The 17390-nt window shown below is 35.2% G+C and overlaps 2 protein-coding genes across 5 annotated transcripts in view; one reads left to right on the forward strand and one right to left on the reverse strand.

Moving 5' to 3' along the window:
- Positions 1-17390, reverse strand: part of TTC7B (tetratricopeptide repeat domain 7B) — a 138785-nt gene that overhangs the window by 98602 nt on the left and 22793 nt on the right. For 2 of the 4 annotated variants that reach the window (XM_061463792.1, XM_061463790.1), the window contains exons 4-6: positions 9407-9537; positions 7185-7306; positions 6778-6801 (exon numbers count right to left, since the gene is read on the reverse strand). In XM_061463792.1, coding sequence (XP_061319776.1) covers positions 6778-6801; positions 7185-7306; positions 9407-9537 — 277 coding nt within the window. The remainder of the gene's footprint in view (positions 1-6777; positions 6802-7184; positions 7307-9406; positions 9538-17390) is intronic. The other 2 variants (XM_061463793.1, XM_061463791.1) reach the window with 1 other exon arrangement.
- The window catches only part of DGLUCY (D-glutamate cyclase), a 189103-nt gene continuing 181389 nt past the window's right edge, over positions 9677-17390 (forward strand). The window contains exon 1 of the mRNA XM_061463816.1: positions 9677-9682. The gene's annotated coding sequence lies outside the window, so the exon portion shown is untranslated. The remainder of the gene's footprint in view (positions 9683-17390) is intronic.

Below are 17390 nucleotides of genomic sequence, written 5' to 3' on the forward strand. Positions count from 1 at the left end.
TTCTAAATCTCGTGGTAACCCCTGGAGGTGTTTGATTTTGAAGCTACTGCTTCTGGTTAGCTAGAGATGTCAATATTGGAAGAACACAGAGTCTTCCACCACTTTAAGTTGTTTATGTGCCATTTATTCATCAGTGTTCTTAATAACAGTTTTGTCCTTGCATTGCCTTGTATTGCCTTGTATTTGCTATCAGGCTGTTATATTAAACGAAAGTAGAACAGAGGACAAGATTTCCTTTCGTCTTTTGCATGCAATAGCAATTCTGAACATGCTTACTGAGCTGTCTTTTATTTTTACACTCTTCAAATTTATTATGAACCAGTGTTTACTGTAATTGAATACATTAACTTGGGGAAAGGCAGGGAGAAACAGAACTCTCCAAACTCATGCTATATACAACACACAAAATCCACTTTTACCTACAAACAGGAACAACACTTTCTGGAAAGAAAATCCTGTGCAAAACATACAGAATAAGTAACCACCTTTCTTCATACTCCTTCTCTGTTCATTCATTGCAGGTAGGAGGCATGCAGCATTCCTAAGCATGAGGCTTACAGCAACACTTCTTCCAGGAAGGAGAACATAGGAACACCTCTATAAAACACCCTGCCAATAGTCTTATAAAAATATCACAGTGAAGTAAAAGGTTACTTCACTGCTGAGTTGCTGACCAGACAGACATGCATCTGTTTGCATGTAATTTCTGAGGAGCTACTTGCTTCCAAAGAAACTATTTTAAAATATCCATGTTCAGTAAGGCGGTGATTTGGTAAACAGAAAGGCACTGAAACTTGATCAAAATTATTTATACATACATACTATGCTTACACACAGGTCCAAAATAAAATGGACAAGGCACCATACACCTAGAGAAGAAGTGTTGCTTTTACCTTCTCATGCTTAAAATACAGCCTATCAAATGGGAATTGAGAAAAAGGTCTTTCAGGAAAGTGGGCCAGCATTGGAAGGAGAATGTGAGAGGCAGAAAAGGTCAGATTTAATAGGTGTACTGAACACAAACAAAACTATTTCATTACAAACCCAAACAAAACTTTTTCACTACAAACACCAAAATGCCTACATGTCTACAAAAAAACCCAAAACACACCAAACCAAAAACCACACACGAAACACAAACCAAACCAAAACCCCAACACAACAACATTACAAGCACTCCTCAGTAAACTGGCTGTATAGCACTTTATCCTGGCAGTTACATATTTTATAAGGAAAGGACATGTAAATCAGGGGGAGGGAACAGGAATTTTTCTGTATTCATCTGAAAGCATACAAGGAGAGCTTGCCTGCCTTTCAAACTTCAGCTTGTGGCTAGCTTTTCTGTAACATGTATTATGCCTCCAGAGTATTCACAGCAATGAATACTCAACCATGGTCAGTCTAATACTGTTTAATATCTTAAAAAATATTAGAAATAACTTTTTGAATTGTTTGGACAATGACAAGGAAATAATATGAGTAATGAAGACTTTGAAAGAACTGATGAGTTTTCAAATGCCTTTAATCTCAATAACAAATGAAACCAGACACACACAGCCTCAAACACCTGCACAGTATTCAGCTTTTCTCAGCACTGTATTTGTTCACTGATTTTTGAATATATAAACATGCTTATATAACTCAATTGGTACAGTACTGTCTACAGCTTAAGAGGAAGTGTTTAACACTCGAAGTAATCCGATAATTCTTTGTAAAAATAGTTTATAAATTATTATTATTTAAGATAAAGATGGATTGTCCTTTAGTATTACGGGGTTTTGGTGGTGGTGGTTTGTTTTTTTTTATTATTATTATTGTTTTGAGGGGTTTTTAGTCATTTGGGGTTTTTTTAGAAGGTCTGAACAGAATTAGACTCCTAGTTCTTCCAAGAGCCAAGTTCCCCTTATCACTACTGTGATGAAAACACATGCAGTATTTCCTTAGAAAACTTACCTTAAGGCTTAGTAAAATTCTTTCTACTACTATCATAAAGAAATCTAGCACCAATTAGTTCTCCTACCTGCTAGTTTGCTCCTTTTGAAGTTAATAATAGAATCAATGAACATTTTTGCAGTTAAAACTGGCAGCTTCCATCATTTTGAATCAGTTCAAAACCACAATTTCAATATGAAAAAAGAACTAACATAATTATTAATTAGTAATTCCAAATACTGAAAACCTCCATGTTAAACTATTACTAAAGCTTTAACAGAAATGGACACATACTACAATCAGAGAACAAAATCTTTTGGTGAAAATAACTATCATACAGCAACAACTAACTGCCCTTTAGACTAAAATCAGTATTGAGAGAATGAAACTCAAAAGACTTAATTAGTTATAAGCTAATTAATCATCTGCAGCTCACGTTCAGGTGATGTATCTCACGAATATTGTTCACAAAACACCTAAGCCCCAAACTTATCAGAATTTGAAACTCCATCTTTGGCGGCACACAGAAAAACTGGCCAAGGTCTTGAGCAAGCTGCTCTACACTAGCCACAATTTGAGCAGGCGTTTGGCCCAGATCGCCCCTCAGAGTCCCTTTCAACCTGCGAGATCCTATGAATCCGTATCTTACAAGTTGCAAGGGAAGAAACAAAGAGAATTAAAAATAAAAAAAAATAAAAACTTCAGGCATAGCCATGCCATGTGATACCTGGCATGTGAACCAGTGTCCTTCAGACCAATATCAAAACCAGAGGAGAAAATAAAACCAAAAGCATTAAATATAGCAGAAAAAAAAACATATTTTGGGGGGGAGCAGGGGAAGTACACAAAATAATCCTTCCCCAGCTTAAGGATCCAATACAATTTTGTTTGCTGCCCATCACAACACAACATAAAAACAAAACCTTTAATTTGAAGCTTGCAAATGTGAGCAACAACCACATTCAGCAAGACTTGTAGTACATGGGCTAAAAACCTCCAAGTTATCTTCTTGAAAAACGCGAGCTAGAGTCAGAATTTCAACTGCAAATTATTAAAATTATCAAAATTCAACATCTACTCAGATACTAACATTACTCTTTCAGTGTGCTTTGTATATCTAATTGTTACAAAAGTTATTTGTGATAATCTCGAATAAAAGTGATTCCCTTGAGTTTACGTCCACCTTAGTCCTCCATGTATAACTGCCAGATTTTTTACCTATAACTTAACAATGCAATCGTATTTTAAACTCTTGAAAATAAGACACAATTCTGAGCAATAAACACAAGTACTGAAAGAAAAAGCATTCTGGATGATTTTATCTGAGGGAATAATAATTTCCCCACACATTCAACTGTATTCTGTTTTTCCAATGAAAACTAACAGAGTAAGAACAGTATCTTAAATAAGGACAATGAAATCATCTGATATGCCATATATTAAAGTATTCTTTGAAAACTCATTTTTGTTACTGATTTGAAAATAGTGATTTTTGTCTCTATCTTGAATGTATTCTGTTTTATTTTCTTAACCCCACGAATGTGAGAGCAGTTATCTCCAGTACAAAGTTGTTTTGAAAACTGCAACAAAGTAATTTTGTTAACTTCCCAATACAGCAGTGGTATCTCACGTATAAAGAATGTGATACTTTGTAGGATTTCAGTGTTTTTGAATTTCATCTTATTTTCTATTCTTCACTTGATGACCAAATTGTTTTGGGACTGATGTAGAACATGCAACAATATCTCAAGAGATTCAGAGAGTGATGAGTATTCTAATACAGCAGACAGCTGGTCATACAGTGTATTTGCCACACGTTTACATAAATCCTTCTCTTACGGATTTTGTCAGTGCAAAATCTCCAGCTGTGAGCACTGTATCAGTATATACATGCAACAGAAGCACTTACAGATTGATTTGTATCTACTCTCTCTTACTTACTAACATAAGAGCTACATTCCTACACTATTCCTATTTGTGCTATGGTGGAAAAAGAAACACAAGTAAAAGAAACAACTTATGTATAGGACTTGTCTATGCAGGAGTAACTAAAGTGTTTGTTTGTTGTTTTTTTTTGTGCTCCTCAAACATTTTGTAAGACAATAAAAATCAACTATATGCAAAAAAAATGGTTGAGGATTTTTATTTAGATATGGGGCTTAAGGGGTTAATTTTCTATTGGGGGAAAAAGACCATCTCTAAGAAACAACTTCATGGAGAAGACTGTGAAGGTCTCGCTTCACTGCAGCTGTGTCAGAGCAGCTAATGGCACCATGAGGAGTACAGATCTGGTCTGGGTTTGTCAAGTTTTGATTCAGCATGTGAACCATGATGGAGATTAGACCAAATTGCAGTCTGGATCCTGAACTCTGACAGAGCGATATCCTTGAAGAGGGTGTGAAATACTGGAGGAGACACAAACAAAAGCTCTGAAAGCTAGTTAAGTCTGATTTTCACTTGATGGTGACCTTATTTTAGACTTCAACCAGAAAGCTCTTTTACTTTAAGAGCATACACTTCTAGTATCTTTCTGACCACTACTACCTCAAAACCAAAAACCTACTTATTTCATAACATGAATAGAAAGCAAATACTAGGAAAGAAGAAGTACTGGGTACATAAAAGGCTGTCCTTTCTCTCTTAGGGGCATTTTATTTGAAAATAGCTATGTTAAAGTACTAATTTCGAAGTTCCTGTGCTCATGGTTTTTCTTGGAACAACATCAGGACTTTGAATTCCTTCAATATGAAATTAACAAAGCAGCTACTAAATTAAATAGAAGTGGCTTAATCAACCTGAAAGATATTTAGTTACATATTTTAAAACTTTCTTTAAAAAGCACATAAACCCTACTTTAAGAATAGTTTCTTCAACTTATGTTATGTATTTCCAAGGTGAAATGCTCCTCTTCTCTCAGGTGAAAAATGGGTATAGAGTTTGAGTCTTTACTAAAATTCTGTGCTCTTTGCAATAAAACATTAATTTCAGATTTGAGTCTTGATAGAGCACTAAAATAACTTCTTCCGTTCAGACTATTGAGTCTTTTGCGGGTTTTTTTGCGCTGCACTATCAAGAGCAGATTTAGTCTGTCTGTAAAAACAGAGGCACACTTTTCTCCTTCTCCCCCATCACTCACAAGGAGTTAAACTCTAGTGATTCCTTGACTCCTCCACAGGACTGAAGACTTTTTATATGTATAGTTTCAATTGAAAAATAAAGTTTATTTAAAAAAAGTATTTCCCTTTCTAAAGTGTCTATATTAAAGCTAGCTACATTTCCTTTCCTTGAAAATGTTCATAAGATCTTTACAATTTTAGATTACATTCAAATTTGAAGTATGTTGCAAAACTTAATGGAAAGATCTTGAATCTAATTTCTATAAACCTAATATTAGGAGAGATGACAAATTTAAAACCCATGCACAGCATCCTTAAATGTACTAAAAAGCATGCTATGTATTTAAACTTCTGTTCATTTCTGGAGAACCCAAGTGAAAAATTTAAATAAATAAATAAAAACCCACAAAGGCAGCAACATAATTTGCAGCCTGGAACAATGACCCTATTAGGAAATTTTGAAAGAATTGGGATTGGTTCTAAATTAAGAAAGGGAAAGAACGGATATAATGGCAGGAATATGTAAAATAACAACTGGCACAAAGCTATTTTTCCTAACAGCTCACTTTCCCTCATACCTCAAAAAGAGTAGCACTGTCCAATAAAATTGTAGGAATAAATTGAAAATTAAACATGCAATGTGTAATTAGCTAGTAAACTGCAACTGACCACTCTACGATAGACTGCAAAAAAGATTATATGCTTATGTAGGAGTTAACAAGAAAAGCAACAGCTTCATTGTGAAGGATTAAAGTATACATGGAATAAAATCAACTTTTCAAAGTTCATACCAGACCAACTGATAAGGCCTACAACAAACACTCCTATAAGCTGAATGTTCCTTAATAACCCACTGCATGACTTTTTTTGCATGGTTGAGTTTTATTTTCTCAGCTAATTTTAATCTGCTCTGTCTATTGCTGATTGCTTTTACACTCAATATGTGAGAGTAAATGGACCATTTCCATTCCTGGCCTTCAATCAAAATCCTTCAAAATGTGGAATTTTTGGCTTATTCTTAACCGTGATTGCCACTGGGATTATTGCAGTAAGTATATCTTATTTATCTTTTGTGCAGGCATGAAAACAGAAATTTTATTTTTAGCTCTAGTAAATGAAAAAAATTAACTTTCAGAACATTTTATTCTTTCTGCAATTAAATGATGAAAACAGAACTAAAATGTAACTCTCAAGATCATGTGTTACTGCAGCGCTACTTACTACTTTAAGAATGAGATTTCAAAAGCTTAGTGATCATTTCCATGCTGAAAACCCTGAACAGTTTGAAAACTTGCATAGCCTTTTGTGACCCTACCATCAGCACAATAAAATCTCGAACTCTTTACAGACACTGCACCATTTCCTTTCATCTCCTGCTTATGTATTTGAAAGGATAAGAGATATTTTTGGTCAAAAGAGTAGTCTTGTCAGGAATTCTGATATTTCAACCAATTTCTGTTTCCTAGTGAAATGAGAAGCCCTGTAAGGAAATTTTTAAACTATGTGACTTCAACAACAAATGTCAGAAATGTACTTAAAACCCACTTGCGCCAAGCTTTAAAGCTCTTAAAAACTGAGAGTTGTATTCTTTTTTTCATTTTCAGTGATGTCTGAACTTAGTTTAAGGCTTATAAGGGAAGCCTTACTTAAACTATAAAGGATCTCCCATGCATAATCTAAAAGGATCTATAGAGCAGGTACAAAGGAAATTGTATACTTGTATACATACTGTTGATCTTCATGCACATTTATCCTGCAGCATAATGTTAAAATAAGTGATAACTGAAGAGATTTGGAAAAAAAATTACAAAAATCAAAATTATAAAAATAAAGAGTTTCAATATGTTGTCAATCACTTTCTAACAGTGAAATTTCAAAAGGATAAACATTATGGTATTTTTAGTTCTCACATTTAATGAGTAAAAATACAAAATACTTAGTTTAATATACTTTGGAGAAATGATTTTACAACATGTAAATAAGAATAATATGGGCAGCCTTCCTATTTCAGTTAAAATGATACCACTTTTAACAAGAGGCCAACCCACAATTGCTAAAAGTTATGACACCAATTAGATCACAAACACAAAACGGAAACAGAAAAGCAAACACGCAAAAAGGAGACTCAAATCTTACCCATTCTTGAAATATAAAACATGTGCTCTTTGAAGTCCTGTTTCCAGGAAAAAACCAAGTTCTTGTTCATGTGTAGTGGGCCCTGGCTTAGGGCTTCTGTTTTGTATATTGGCATTAATCACCTAAACAAACAACAAAAAAAATGTTTTCGAAAAAAAAAATTGAGTTTTGAGGACTTTTACACAGCGCTAATATTTAATATTGGAGAAATCTTTTTCATTTGTAGATGCTGGCTAGCAGAATATTTCTATCCTTACCTCCATTCCCTCAGAAATATAAATCTTTTTGCTCTTGGCTATTCCCTTAAAGGTAATTTTTTCACCAAGCAGAAATGCTATTAAGGAAAATTTTACAATAATTCCTTAGAATATTTTGTGAGGAATAGTATACAGAAAATAAGTATATGAAATGGCGTATTTGTAACCTTAATCAATAGCAGGAGGTGATGGTTCTCAATATCTAAACCCCTGTTAGGTAAAAAAAGACTGCTGCAGAAAGCACTAAGAGGGTTAAAAGTAATCTCCAGAGTAATTAAAAAAAAAAAATTAGAAATAATTTATATAACATCAACATTAAAAATATTGCTTAAAATGGAGAGCTATCAGCTTTCATTTGCCATCATATTCACCACACATAGCCTACCAGCCGCTAAAAGACAGTAACAAATCAAACAAAAAGACTAAAGAAAAAAACCTCAGAAAATAAATGTTTATCTATTTAAAAAACACTGTGACTTATTTTTCTTTCCCCTTCTCAAAGTTTTCTTTCTATTTCCTTTTGCTTGTGTGTCCCTAACTGATTCCAATAACCCCTTTAAAAACAACTGTCAAAGGACAAGCCTGGGTCTTATAAGCAACAGGTGTGTTAAAAGAGGGTCAGATTGATATTGCTAGCTTGCTTCAATTCTAATAGTATTAACAAGCCAAAGAATAGAGCTCCAAGTGTACTGTATTTTGTCCAGACATATCTGAAAGTCTAAATAAAATGCAATAGTATGTAACTCCTAGAAACAAATTTTCTTTTATTAAAAAAAAAAAAAAGCATTTATAACACTTAAAGCTTACCACTGCTAAGTAGTAAGAAACAGAAGATAAGGTTAATGGTGTAAAATAAAATAAGAGGAGGAAATAAAATAGCCTATGTATCCCTCTGAATTCAGATAAAGCCTGAAGCTTTTAAATCACAGAGCATTATGCTCTTTACAAATAAACTGCCTAACTTGAAATTTCCATAATTCATAATCCATAACTTAGAAAATGGGAGGAAAAGAAATAACAATAACCTGCCTAATATTCTGCAGAGCCATAAATTGTATGTTGTCTGACATTATGAAGCCCAGATATATAGGCTTTCAGCAATAAAAATCAGATCTCCTACATATCTAGTACGTCTGATTTTAACAGTATCTGTAGTTGCATACATACAGTGAGTAATATATTAGATAAAGTGAAAAATAGGCCATCAAGTCCAAGAATACTGTCCTAATCCCATTTACAAAATTATTAAGATTTATCTGAAGTTCATCTATGTTTTAAAATCATACATTTATCTGGCTATGATATCTGATGATTTTTTCCTTGTCATAGGATTTGGCCTATTAGTTGAAGCAAACATACTTTCAGACGATATTCTGGACTCACGAACAATACCCTGAGTGTCTTGCTGATAGGTACAATGATATTTCAGAATGTTACTGCCAAGTAGTTTTATAAAAGGATTTAAAAGCAGTTAAGTTATTGGCTCCAAATAAGCAACAAGATCAATTTTCAGTCTTCATAGTTTCATTCTCAATTGACTTCTTTTTAAAAATTACCTGAAAATGTTAGTGAATGTATGCAAACAATGTCCATATTCTGATGTGTATTTGAAAGAAACCATAATCCCATTTTCATACATGAACTGCCACAGGGTAAGAAGAGGCCACAGATGAGCATCTTGAATATACATGGCAGTTCAGAAGAGCTCTGTTGCTTTTTAGACTATTAGCACTATTTTCTAAGAGGTCAGAATGAGAGAACATTCAGAAGGACAGCTACCAGACATCCATTAAGGCACATTAATTTATTGTTCAATTGTAAATGTGCATTGAAGTCCTAAGAAAAACCATATCAGATGTCTTTTATTTTTATTGAGTTGAATTGAGCTACCAAAATGCTGGTAACACCACATCAGTGAAAAATGAGCCACACAATTCTTCAATTAAGCAAATCATGCCAGCTTACCCTTTCTATCTCCTGAAGGTACAGAAGAGCTATATCCCCGGCCTTCTCGTAGCATGTAACGATTTCCTGTTCGCGGCCCACATGGAGGTTGCTGGCTGAAGAAGAAATTGGCAACTTCTCGAGACAGAGACCTGGGCAGGGAGGGAATAAATAATAAATAAAATTTCAAATGAAGTGTTCAAAAAATAATGTCATATAGTAGCACACCTAAAGATTAGTACAGGCTAAGACTCTTTGATCAGGAGAAGAAACAAATTAAAAACTAAAAACTTGAAGGTATGGTCCTCTGATACAGACACTAATAAACATATAACTAATAGTGACTAACCTGAGTAATTATAAAACCAGAAGCAGCAATGTTTTAAGTGATTTTAATTTAAAAGACATTATGACAGTCTACCACACAAAAAAGCCTAGTGTCTTTCTATACCAGTTTTAAATTGCTGAATATCTCTTCACTTTTCCAGAGCGATCACAGAAACCGAGGTAGGGTGAAGAAGGGTACTCAAGGCAATATGTCAAATTCTCCCTTATTTCTCTTTTCATGCTTCCCTGTCAGGTAATCCTTTTTATCTCCTTCGGACACTCTCTGATTACCTCTCTTTTGACTAACTGTGCCAAAACTGGATACACACCTCCAGTCAAGGTCTCAACAGCACGGAGCAGAGAAGATTCCTCATTTTGATATAGGATACTTAAAAATAAAAATGAAAATACAGATCAAGAGAACTTTAGTGCCTTCCCTTATATAACAGTAAAACATTGCCTTCTGTTTATGATCTCTAACAGATTAACAGATCATATTCTGCAGGCCAGCTGCCTCATCAGTTACCCCATCTTGTATTTATTTGAATAATTATTTGTATTGAAATATAGCACTTTCTACATTTTCTTAAGCAATTTATTCCAGGTCATTCCTCCAGCTTGTCAGTCAAACGGCAGATATCAAAGAGGCTTTTTGTTAACTGTAAATCATAGACCCAAAAGCAGCAAGATTAAACTACAGAAAAAGGTCAGTTATTCTGGTACTGTAGTATGCATGAATGGACCTTCTAATAAGATCTAAATGCAATGTTGATGCTCGATAGAAAGTTTGCCATGTTCTACACAAAAACCTCCAAACTGACTTAGAGATGGCCATAAAATACAATAAGTGAGCTGCAATAAAAATGTCAAATGACTGAAAGCATGAGATAGTTGTTAAGCGGATCACTCCTCCCCACCCCTTCTCTCCCATGACATGAACGGCCAGTGCCCCACAGTAATCTTCCACTACATGAAACTTATTACTCAACTGGCTATTTGTAGAATTGACTTGGATTTGTTATTTCTATTTTTATACTTTATGGTCACAACTATAATCTTTTTAATCTGAAAAACTCACTATAAGAACATTCTCTCATTTTAGCTGAGAATTTTCTTTAAGACACAATCTGGGAAAGTATATACATTTTAAACACGCAATGCTTTGGAGTAGGAATTTCATTTGGAGAACTATCCTGTAGTGACCACTTAACAGGATGGTTTGGACACTGTATTTGTTTTGATGATAGAAGGAATAATTACAATTTAATACTGTATTGAAAACTAAAACATATCAATTGGAAGAAAACCCCTGAATAAATTATGATTTCTGTACCAAGTTAAAACTAGAAACCCTCCAGGTTACCTGTTCAATTTTTTCTTAAATACAGATTAAATTTAAGAAATAATGTCTTAAAGTACATACAAGTATAATTTAATTTTATACAGATATAAGTAGCAACACAACAATGACAACCACATAATATACTGCCCCTTTCTTTGTAAGAATACTGAGAGATGATTAAAAGTTAATTAAAATAGAGATTATTACATTATGCCCTTAAATAAAAGAAAAAGCAAATAGTAACATACAGAACTGAGAAACACGAGTTTCAAAGAAATACAAATCACTGAACTATCTGCTGATGACTTTTTCATATAGTCAGACAAGTCAGGTCTACTCTTTGTGCTTGCTCCCACACCTGCCAGACAGGAATCTTAGCTATTCTCCCTCAAAAAGGCAAGAATTATTTCAACTGTTTATAAACTGCCTTGAGATATTTGGGAAAAGAGGTACATATTACAGCTACAAAATATTGCATTTGTTGTAAAGCTCATAGCTGTTGGCTTGTTTAACTTTTAGTGGTTATTTTGTTTTATTCTGCATTCAAGAATATCACATCAATTGATATGATGACTTTGATATTCATGGCTTTTAAGTCTCCAGTCAAAAACACCTTCAAGTAAAAGCTTCCAACAAACTGGGTCAGATTTATTTTGGGAAGACATTTATCTTATACATATCTAGTCCTGATAGCAAGTAAGCTGACTCCTAAGGGGAAAAGAAAGTGAGAAGGAGTGAAATGAATTCAAGTGTGTACTAGTTAAGCTCACACATTTTGCAGAGTAACTCTAAGTTGTCAGAAGAGCAAAACTGCAACAAACAGTATTTGTACAAAAAAAGAGTACACCTGATACTTAAATTACATAATAGCATGCAAGGTTTTCTTTATATCTTAAAAAACTTTATAAATTATCCATATTTTTGTAAAAGTTTCAAAAAGCAAACAGTAGATGGTTTTATCACTTATTCCAAGTGGCATTCTCATGTCTATCACCTCAGATCAGTGGCCAAGTTTATGCCAAGTCAATGATTTAATTTTTTACAAATACAGGAGCAGACCAGCCCTACCACAACATACACACACACTGACCACTACCCCCCAAAAAAAAGAACTCATAAGAACAAGTAATAAACAAACAGTTTTTAAGAAATCTGCATTAATATATTTGCTTATTCTTATCATTTTTATGTTAAGGACAAGGACAGTGATTACTTTTGACCTACAAAGTACTTTAAAAAAAAAAAAAAGGCAGACTTGAATGTTCTGTGGGAAAACCTATTAACTGACACTCCCATTTCATCATACAGAGGAAAACAAAAATTACTCCAACATCAAAAGGAAATCCACAGCACAGCTCAGATCTTTGCCAAGTATTTCTACCACCCAGGCAACTACTGAGACCATTAAAACAAACAAACAAACAAAACCCACAAGGCTGGGAAAAGTCTGTCACATTTACTGCATTGTATATATGAGGATTTTCCATGGTGCCAGCCAGTACCTTGTCAGTATAAATTTTAGAGACCACAAATAACAATAGACCATGGTTTATCTCCTGTTTTCTGTACATGAGCCAAAGGACAGAGTTAAAACAGTGAAAGACTATATATACTTAAGTATAAGAAACATGTATTTGCAAGAAAGAAACAGTTGCATCAATAGATAGAGATTTCTGGGTTTGCTTCCTGTTTTCCTTATATGGACAAATAAAAGCCAAGTGTGTTTGAGTACACAGCACTTATTCTTCCCTATACAATGTGCAAAGCAACACTGTTAAGTTTTCCAAGCTAAAAATACACAAAATAACTCCCTTTTAACTCCTTTTAAAAAATACTCTGTATTTAGCTTATATATTTAGAACAAACATTAACATGGACTATGGCAAACATTAGTAATTTCAAAAAAGGAACTGAACCTGAGTTACTGCTATCACAGAACTCCCACAGTTTATTTCTGAGCTTAGAACAAACACTGCTAATCTTACTGAAGGGAAGGAACTATTTCTAGAAGTCCTCAAAGATTGTGATTTGCTTCCAGAGAACTTTTAGAAAGCAAAGTGTAAATGCTTTTCAATTCCCTACAGGTGTTTGCAAATTATTGTAACAGAAAGGAGGAAAAGTAAGAATGGAGAGTAGGGAAACATATTTATAATGAACTACCACTTACTTTCACAGTTACTGCAGATACACCATGTTAGGCAATTCCTACTATTTCTTTAGACAAGCTAAGGAAACACTAACAATTTCTTTGATTTTTCAAGTACCTTGGATTGCCGCATCCCCCCATGCCAAGATACAGGAAAAAAGGTCTCCCAGAGTTGTCAGGAGGCAGGACCTCCTCTATGGCTAGTTTCAAACCGAATTGGCTTTCCTGAAAAAGCATCGGAAAGAAGGTCAATGTCCCCTTCTCTCAGTGTACTTAAATTTAAGGGAAGCTGCTCTGACCAGCCACTCTTTCAAACACAGACTACTTCGAGAAAATTAAATTCCATTCCAGATGACACTCAGAGCAACATAAACATAACTTTCCAGAGTTGAAGACGGCATTTTATTGCATATACTCATACTGCAATGTCATTTCATTAGTAGGACTTTTCTAATGCCATAGTTATGCTAGTGCTTCTAAGTGTCTTGAAGTTTCTCAAAGTAAAAAACAAAACCTAACAATATTTTGTGATTTCTTGAAATAACAAGAAACAATTGGTTGCACTTTTCCTCTCAATGTCATGGCACTCAAGTCTTTGTATCTTCTGAAGAGTACAATAGTCTTTTACAATTATTTTTAAAATTTAGGGAGATCAGTATTTTCACATGTGCACTTATTTCTTAAGAAACACGTGCCAGACAATTCTGGCTTTACAGTACAGCCCTTTGAAAGACAAGCACCTTCTAAAGGCACTGAAAAAGTTCAAACTAGAGCTAAAAGGAGTGAATAAGATTGATAATTGTAGATGCTGGAGTGAGTGAATATCCCTCAGAGGAACCCTCCCCAAAGCAGAAGAGCTACACACCAGTATAAGGACTAGACATCAAGGAAGCTGCTCTCTCAGAAGAAAGGAGATGGGTTAACTATGGAATTTGAGGTATTTTGCTGTATATTGTCAGGACTGTTCCTACAAGAACCTCTGAGGAAAACAGACCAGGCTCCACTGTGACACCAGTTCTTCCTGTGTGTCGTAAGAAAAAAGGCCAGAATCGCTAATCTTTCACTTTGGCCCAGCATTTTCTTCCTCTCCTCACTCTTGCAAAGGCAAGACCCTGAAGAACATCTAGTGATTTGAAAGAAACTAAGAGCTAGAAAAACACTAAAGTCCTAAAGAAGTCTATTTTAATATAAAATATATTGTTTTCATTCAGTGTTTGGACTTCAAATACCAGAGCTAAGAGCAGAACTGTGACAAGCAGGACAAACTCCTGGGATCCCCCTAGTCCCTGCTCAGGCAGAGCAGAAGTCATAAAAACAGACTGGGGAAAGACAACCTTTAACAAAGTTTGAATTATCTATGGCACTGGCTACCTAGCTGTGGCCTGCAAACTGCCTCCTGACAGGCTGCAACATTTGCACAGCAACACGGGAGGAGGGAACTGGAGTTGAATTCTTGACCCATTGCCTAATGAGGCTAGAGATCCCCAGCATAATTACTAAACCAGCTTTTGTTTAGCATTCTTCAGTGAAGGGCTGCTTGGTGTTTGCTGACACAAGCTAGCAGCGTACAGGACCCCATTACAATCGTATACGGTTAAAGTTAAGTGCAGCATCTTTTGCTAACTGCACAGTAGCAATTCACATGCACCTGACACTTCCAGTGAACTTAATGAGTATTTACATGTTTCTGTAAATAGAAATAATTAATAGCCAATCATTTAACTTGGTAAATAAAACATTAAATTTGAATATGGGTCAGCAGCAGTAAAGACAGTCTCACCTTTCTCAACATACATCATCTAAATATAAACACAGTTACTTGAACAGGCAATATGAGACATAAAATGGCCTACAGCAATAAGGCTACAATCCTGTAATGTCACAGTCTAACTTATAGATGACAACCCTCAAAAACTTAACAAGAATTTGTTACTGTAATACAACACAGCCATCTTGACGGATCCCTGGAGTAATCTACTAATGTTTACACTGTATTAAATATAAGTTCAATTTCTTTACTAAAATCAAGCTTCCAAAGTTGCAGACTTGAAGAAATACCAGACCTGTAAATTGCTATGTTCATCTATGAGCATTTGTAAAAAGATTCACTAATTTGTAACACCAAATATTGTAAATTCATTTTTCAATTCTGCCTTTTGACTTACGCAGCAGTATCAGAATCACATTCAGTAAGTTTATTTCCTAAATACATACATACATATACAAATAAATATATATTTCAGAGTTACCGACAAGTTGCACCTCCCCAAGTTAACACCTCAGTATCCCACTGCGCATGCTTCTCATCTCTGCTTCCATAAGCAAACAGAAATTGCTTTGAAACATAGCAGATATTGCCGTGCACAGTATTTGAATAATGCCTATGTGTGGTTTCCAGTATATTACCTCATTAGTATGCTGCTGAAAACTTGCAAGAAATTAATTGTCCTGTTCCCAGAGGCCATATCCCTAGGAGAATATTAGCTTCAGTCATTATTAAAATGGATTCTAAATATAGGCTTCAGTATGGTAACAGCATTTTTTCGGGTTGGTCTTGTAAGGAAGGGGAATAGGAAAAGCTGGAGCTAGCTACACAAGCACAATATGAAAAAGGTGGAGGGGGAAGCCAGACATACACAGTCTTTAATTACTTCTTTACAGATTCCTAACTTAGCTTATTTCAATTCTTGGCAAGTTAAAATTTTCCTTAGTGTCAGAACAGAGCATTGCCAATTAAACAGATCTAGTGAAGAAAGTAAACAAATGGATACTGGAGAGACAAAATTAACTTCTTATAACAAGGGAACCTGCTACTTATCAGAAGTCATAAGAAGGATGTGGACTTGTTGGAGCAGGTCAGGGGAGGGCCATGAGGATTATCAGAGGGCTGGAGCACCTCTCCTAAGGAGACAGTCTGAGACGGTTGGGCTTTTTCAGCCTGGAGAAGAGAAGGCTCTGGGGAGACCTTAGAGCAAGCAGCTTCCAGTGCCTAAAAGGGGCCTACAAGAAATCTGGAGAGGGACTTCTGACATGGTCATATAGTGATATGACAAAGGGGAATGGCTTTAAACTGACAGAAGGTAGATCTAGATTAGACATGAGAAAGATATTTTATACTGTGAGGGTGGAGAAGTGCTGGCACAGGTTGCCGAGAGAAGTTGTGGCTGCCCCATCCCTGGCAGTGTTCAATGCCAGGTTTGACAGCGCTTTGAGCAAGCTGGTCTAGTGGGAGGTGTCCCTGCCTATAGCAGAGAGGTTGGAACTAGTTGATCTTAAAGATCTCTCCAACCCAAACTATTCTGTGATTCTATGATTCCTAAGCAGGTACTTAAATATCAACTAATACAGCCAGAAATACGCAAACACCACTACATTTTGCTTTAAACCAAGATTTGCCACCACAATCTCAAGACTGTCCTTCTCTCTTCCTCCCCCTGCCTCATTTCTTAACTTTGTCCCTGCTGTGTAAAACAGCTCTAACAACTGGGACAAATGTCTAAGTTACATCTGTGGCAAAAGAAAAAAAAAAAACCTGCTTTTACTGTGCTGCTTCTTTAAACTGCAGATTAAGACAGTAGGTCACAGGAGTGGAGCTACCTCTAAGTGCTACTACAGAAAAATGAAGGGCAACAGCTTCTGGGAGCTGGTGCCAGCAACATTATTACACCTGCTTTCAGGCTAACAATTTGTGACAACAGTCATACAAACCTGCCCATCTCCTCAGCAATGTCCTCCTTCTATGTCCATCTTTCTTTCCCTCATCACACCCTCTCGAAATAACCTGGCAACTCCAAACATAAGACATTTTGCTTCAGAAAACTGCTTTATCAGATGCTTTTCCTCTGCTATCTTGTCAAATGTAATTAAAAGCAGATGGGGGAAAACCTAACCAATGAATTCAAACAAGTAGTCTCTTATTTTCGCAAATACTAAAGTGGCCTATTCATTTGAAAAGCTCCATCTTTTCATTTCACTGTTTTATAGGACATTTGCCCCACTCAGTCTCTTCAAGAAGGTCTGAATCGAAGAAAATTCTTTATTTAATATCAAAACCATGATTTTATTAATACTCTATCCCACACAACACCTTCTACCATACACATACAGAGTCATTACTCAGAAGTACTGCATCAAAATCAGCTCTTCTCTTAGAATACACTAGATCTAATCTAGAACTGTGTTCTATGGTT

Source organism: Pezoporus flaviventris, unplaced genomic scaffold, assembly GCF_033815535.1.
Source record: "Pezoporus flaviventris isolate CSIRO_AGI_PZ_B2104156 unplaced genomic scaffold, CSIRO_AGI_Pfla_v1 ptg000036l, whole genome shotgun sequence".
In the NCBI taxonomy this organism is placed as follows: Eukaryota; Metazoa; Chordata; class Aves; order Psittaciformes; family Psittacidae; genus Pezoporus; species Pezoporus flaviventris.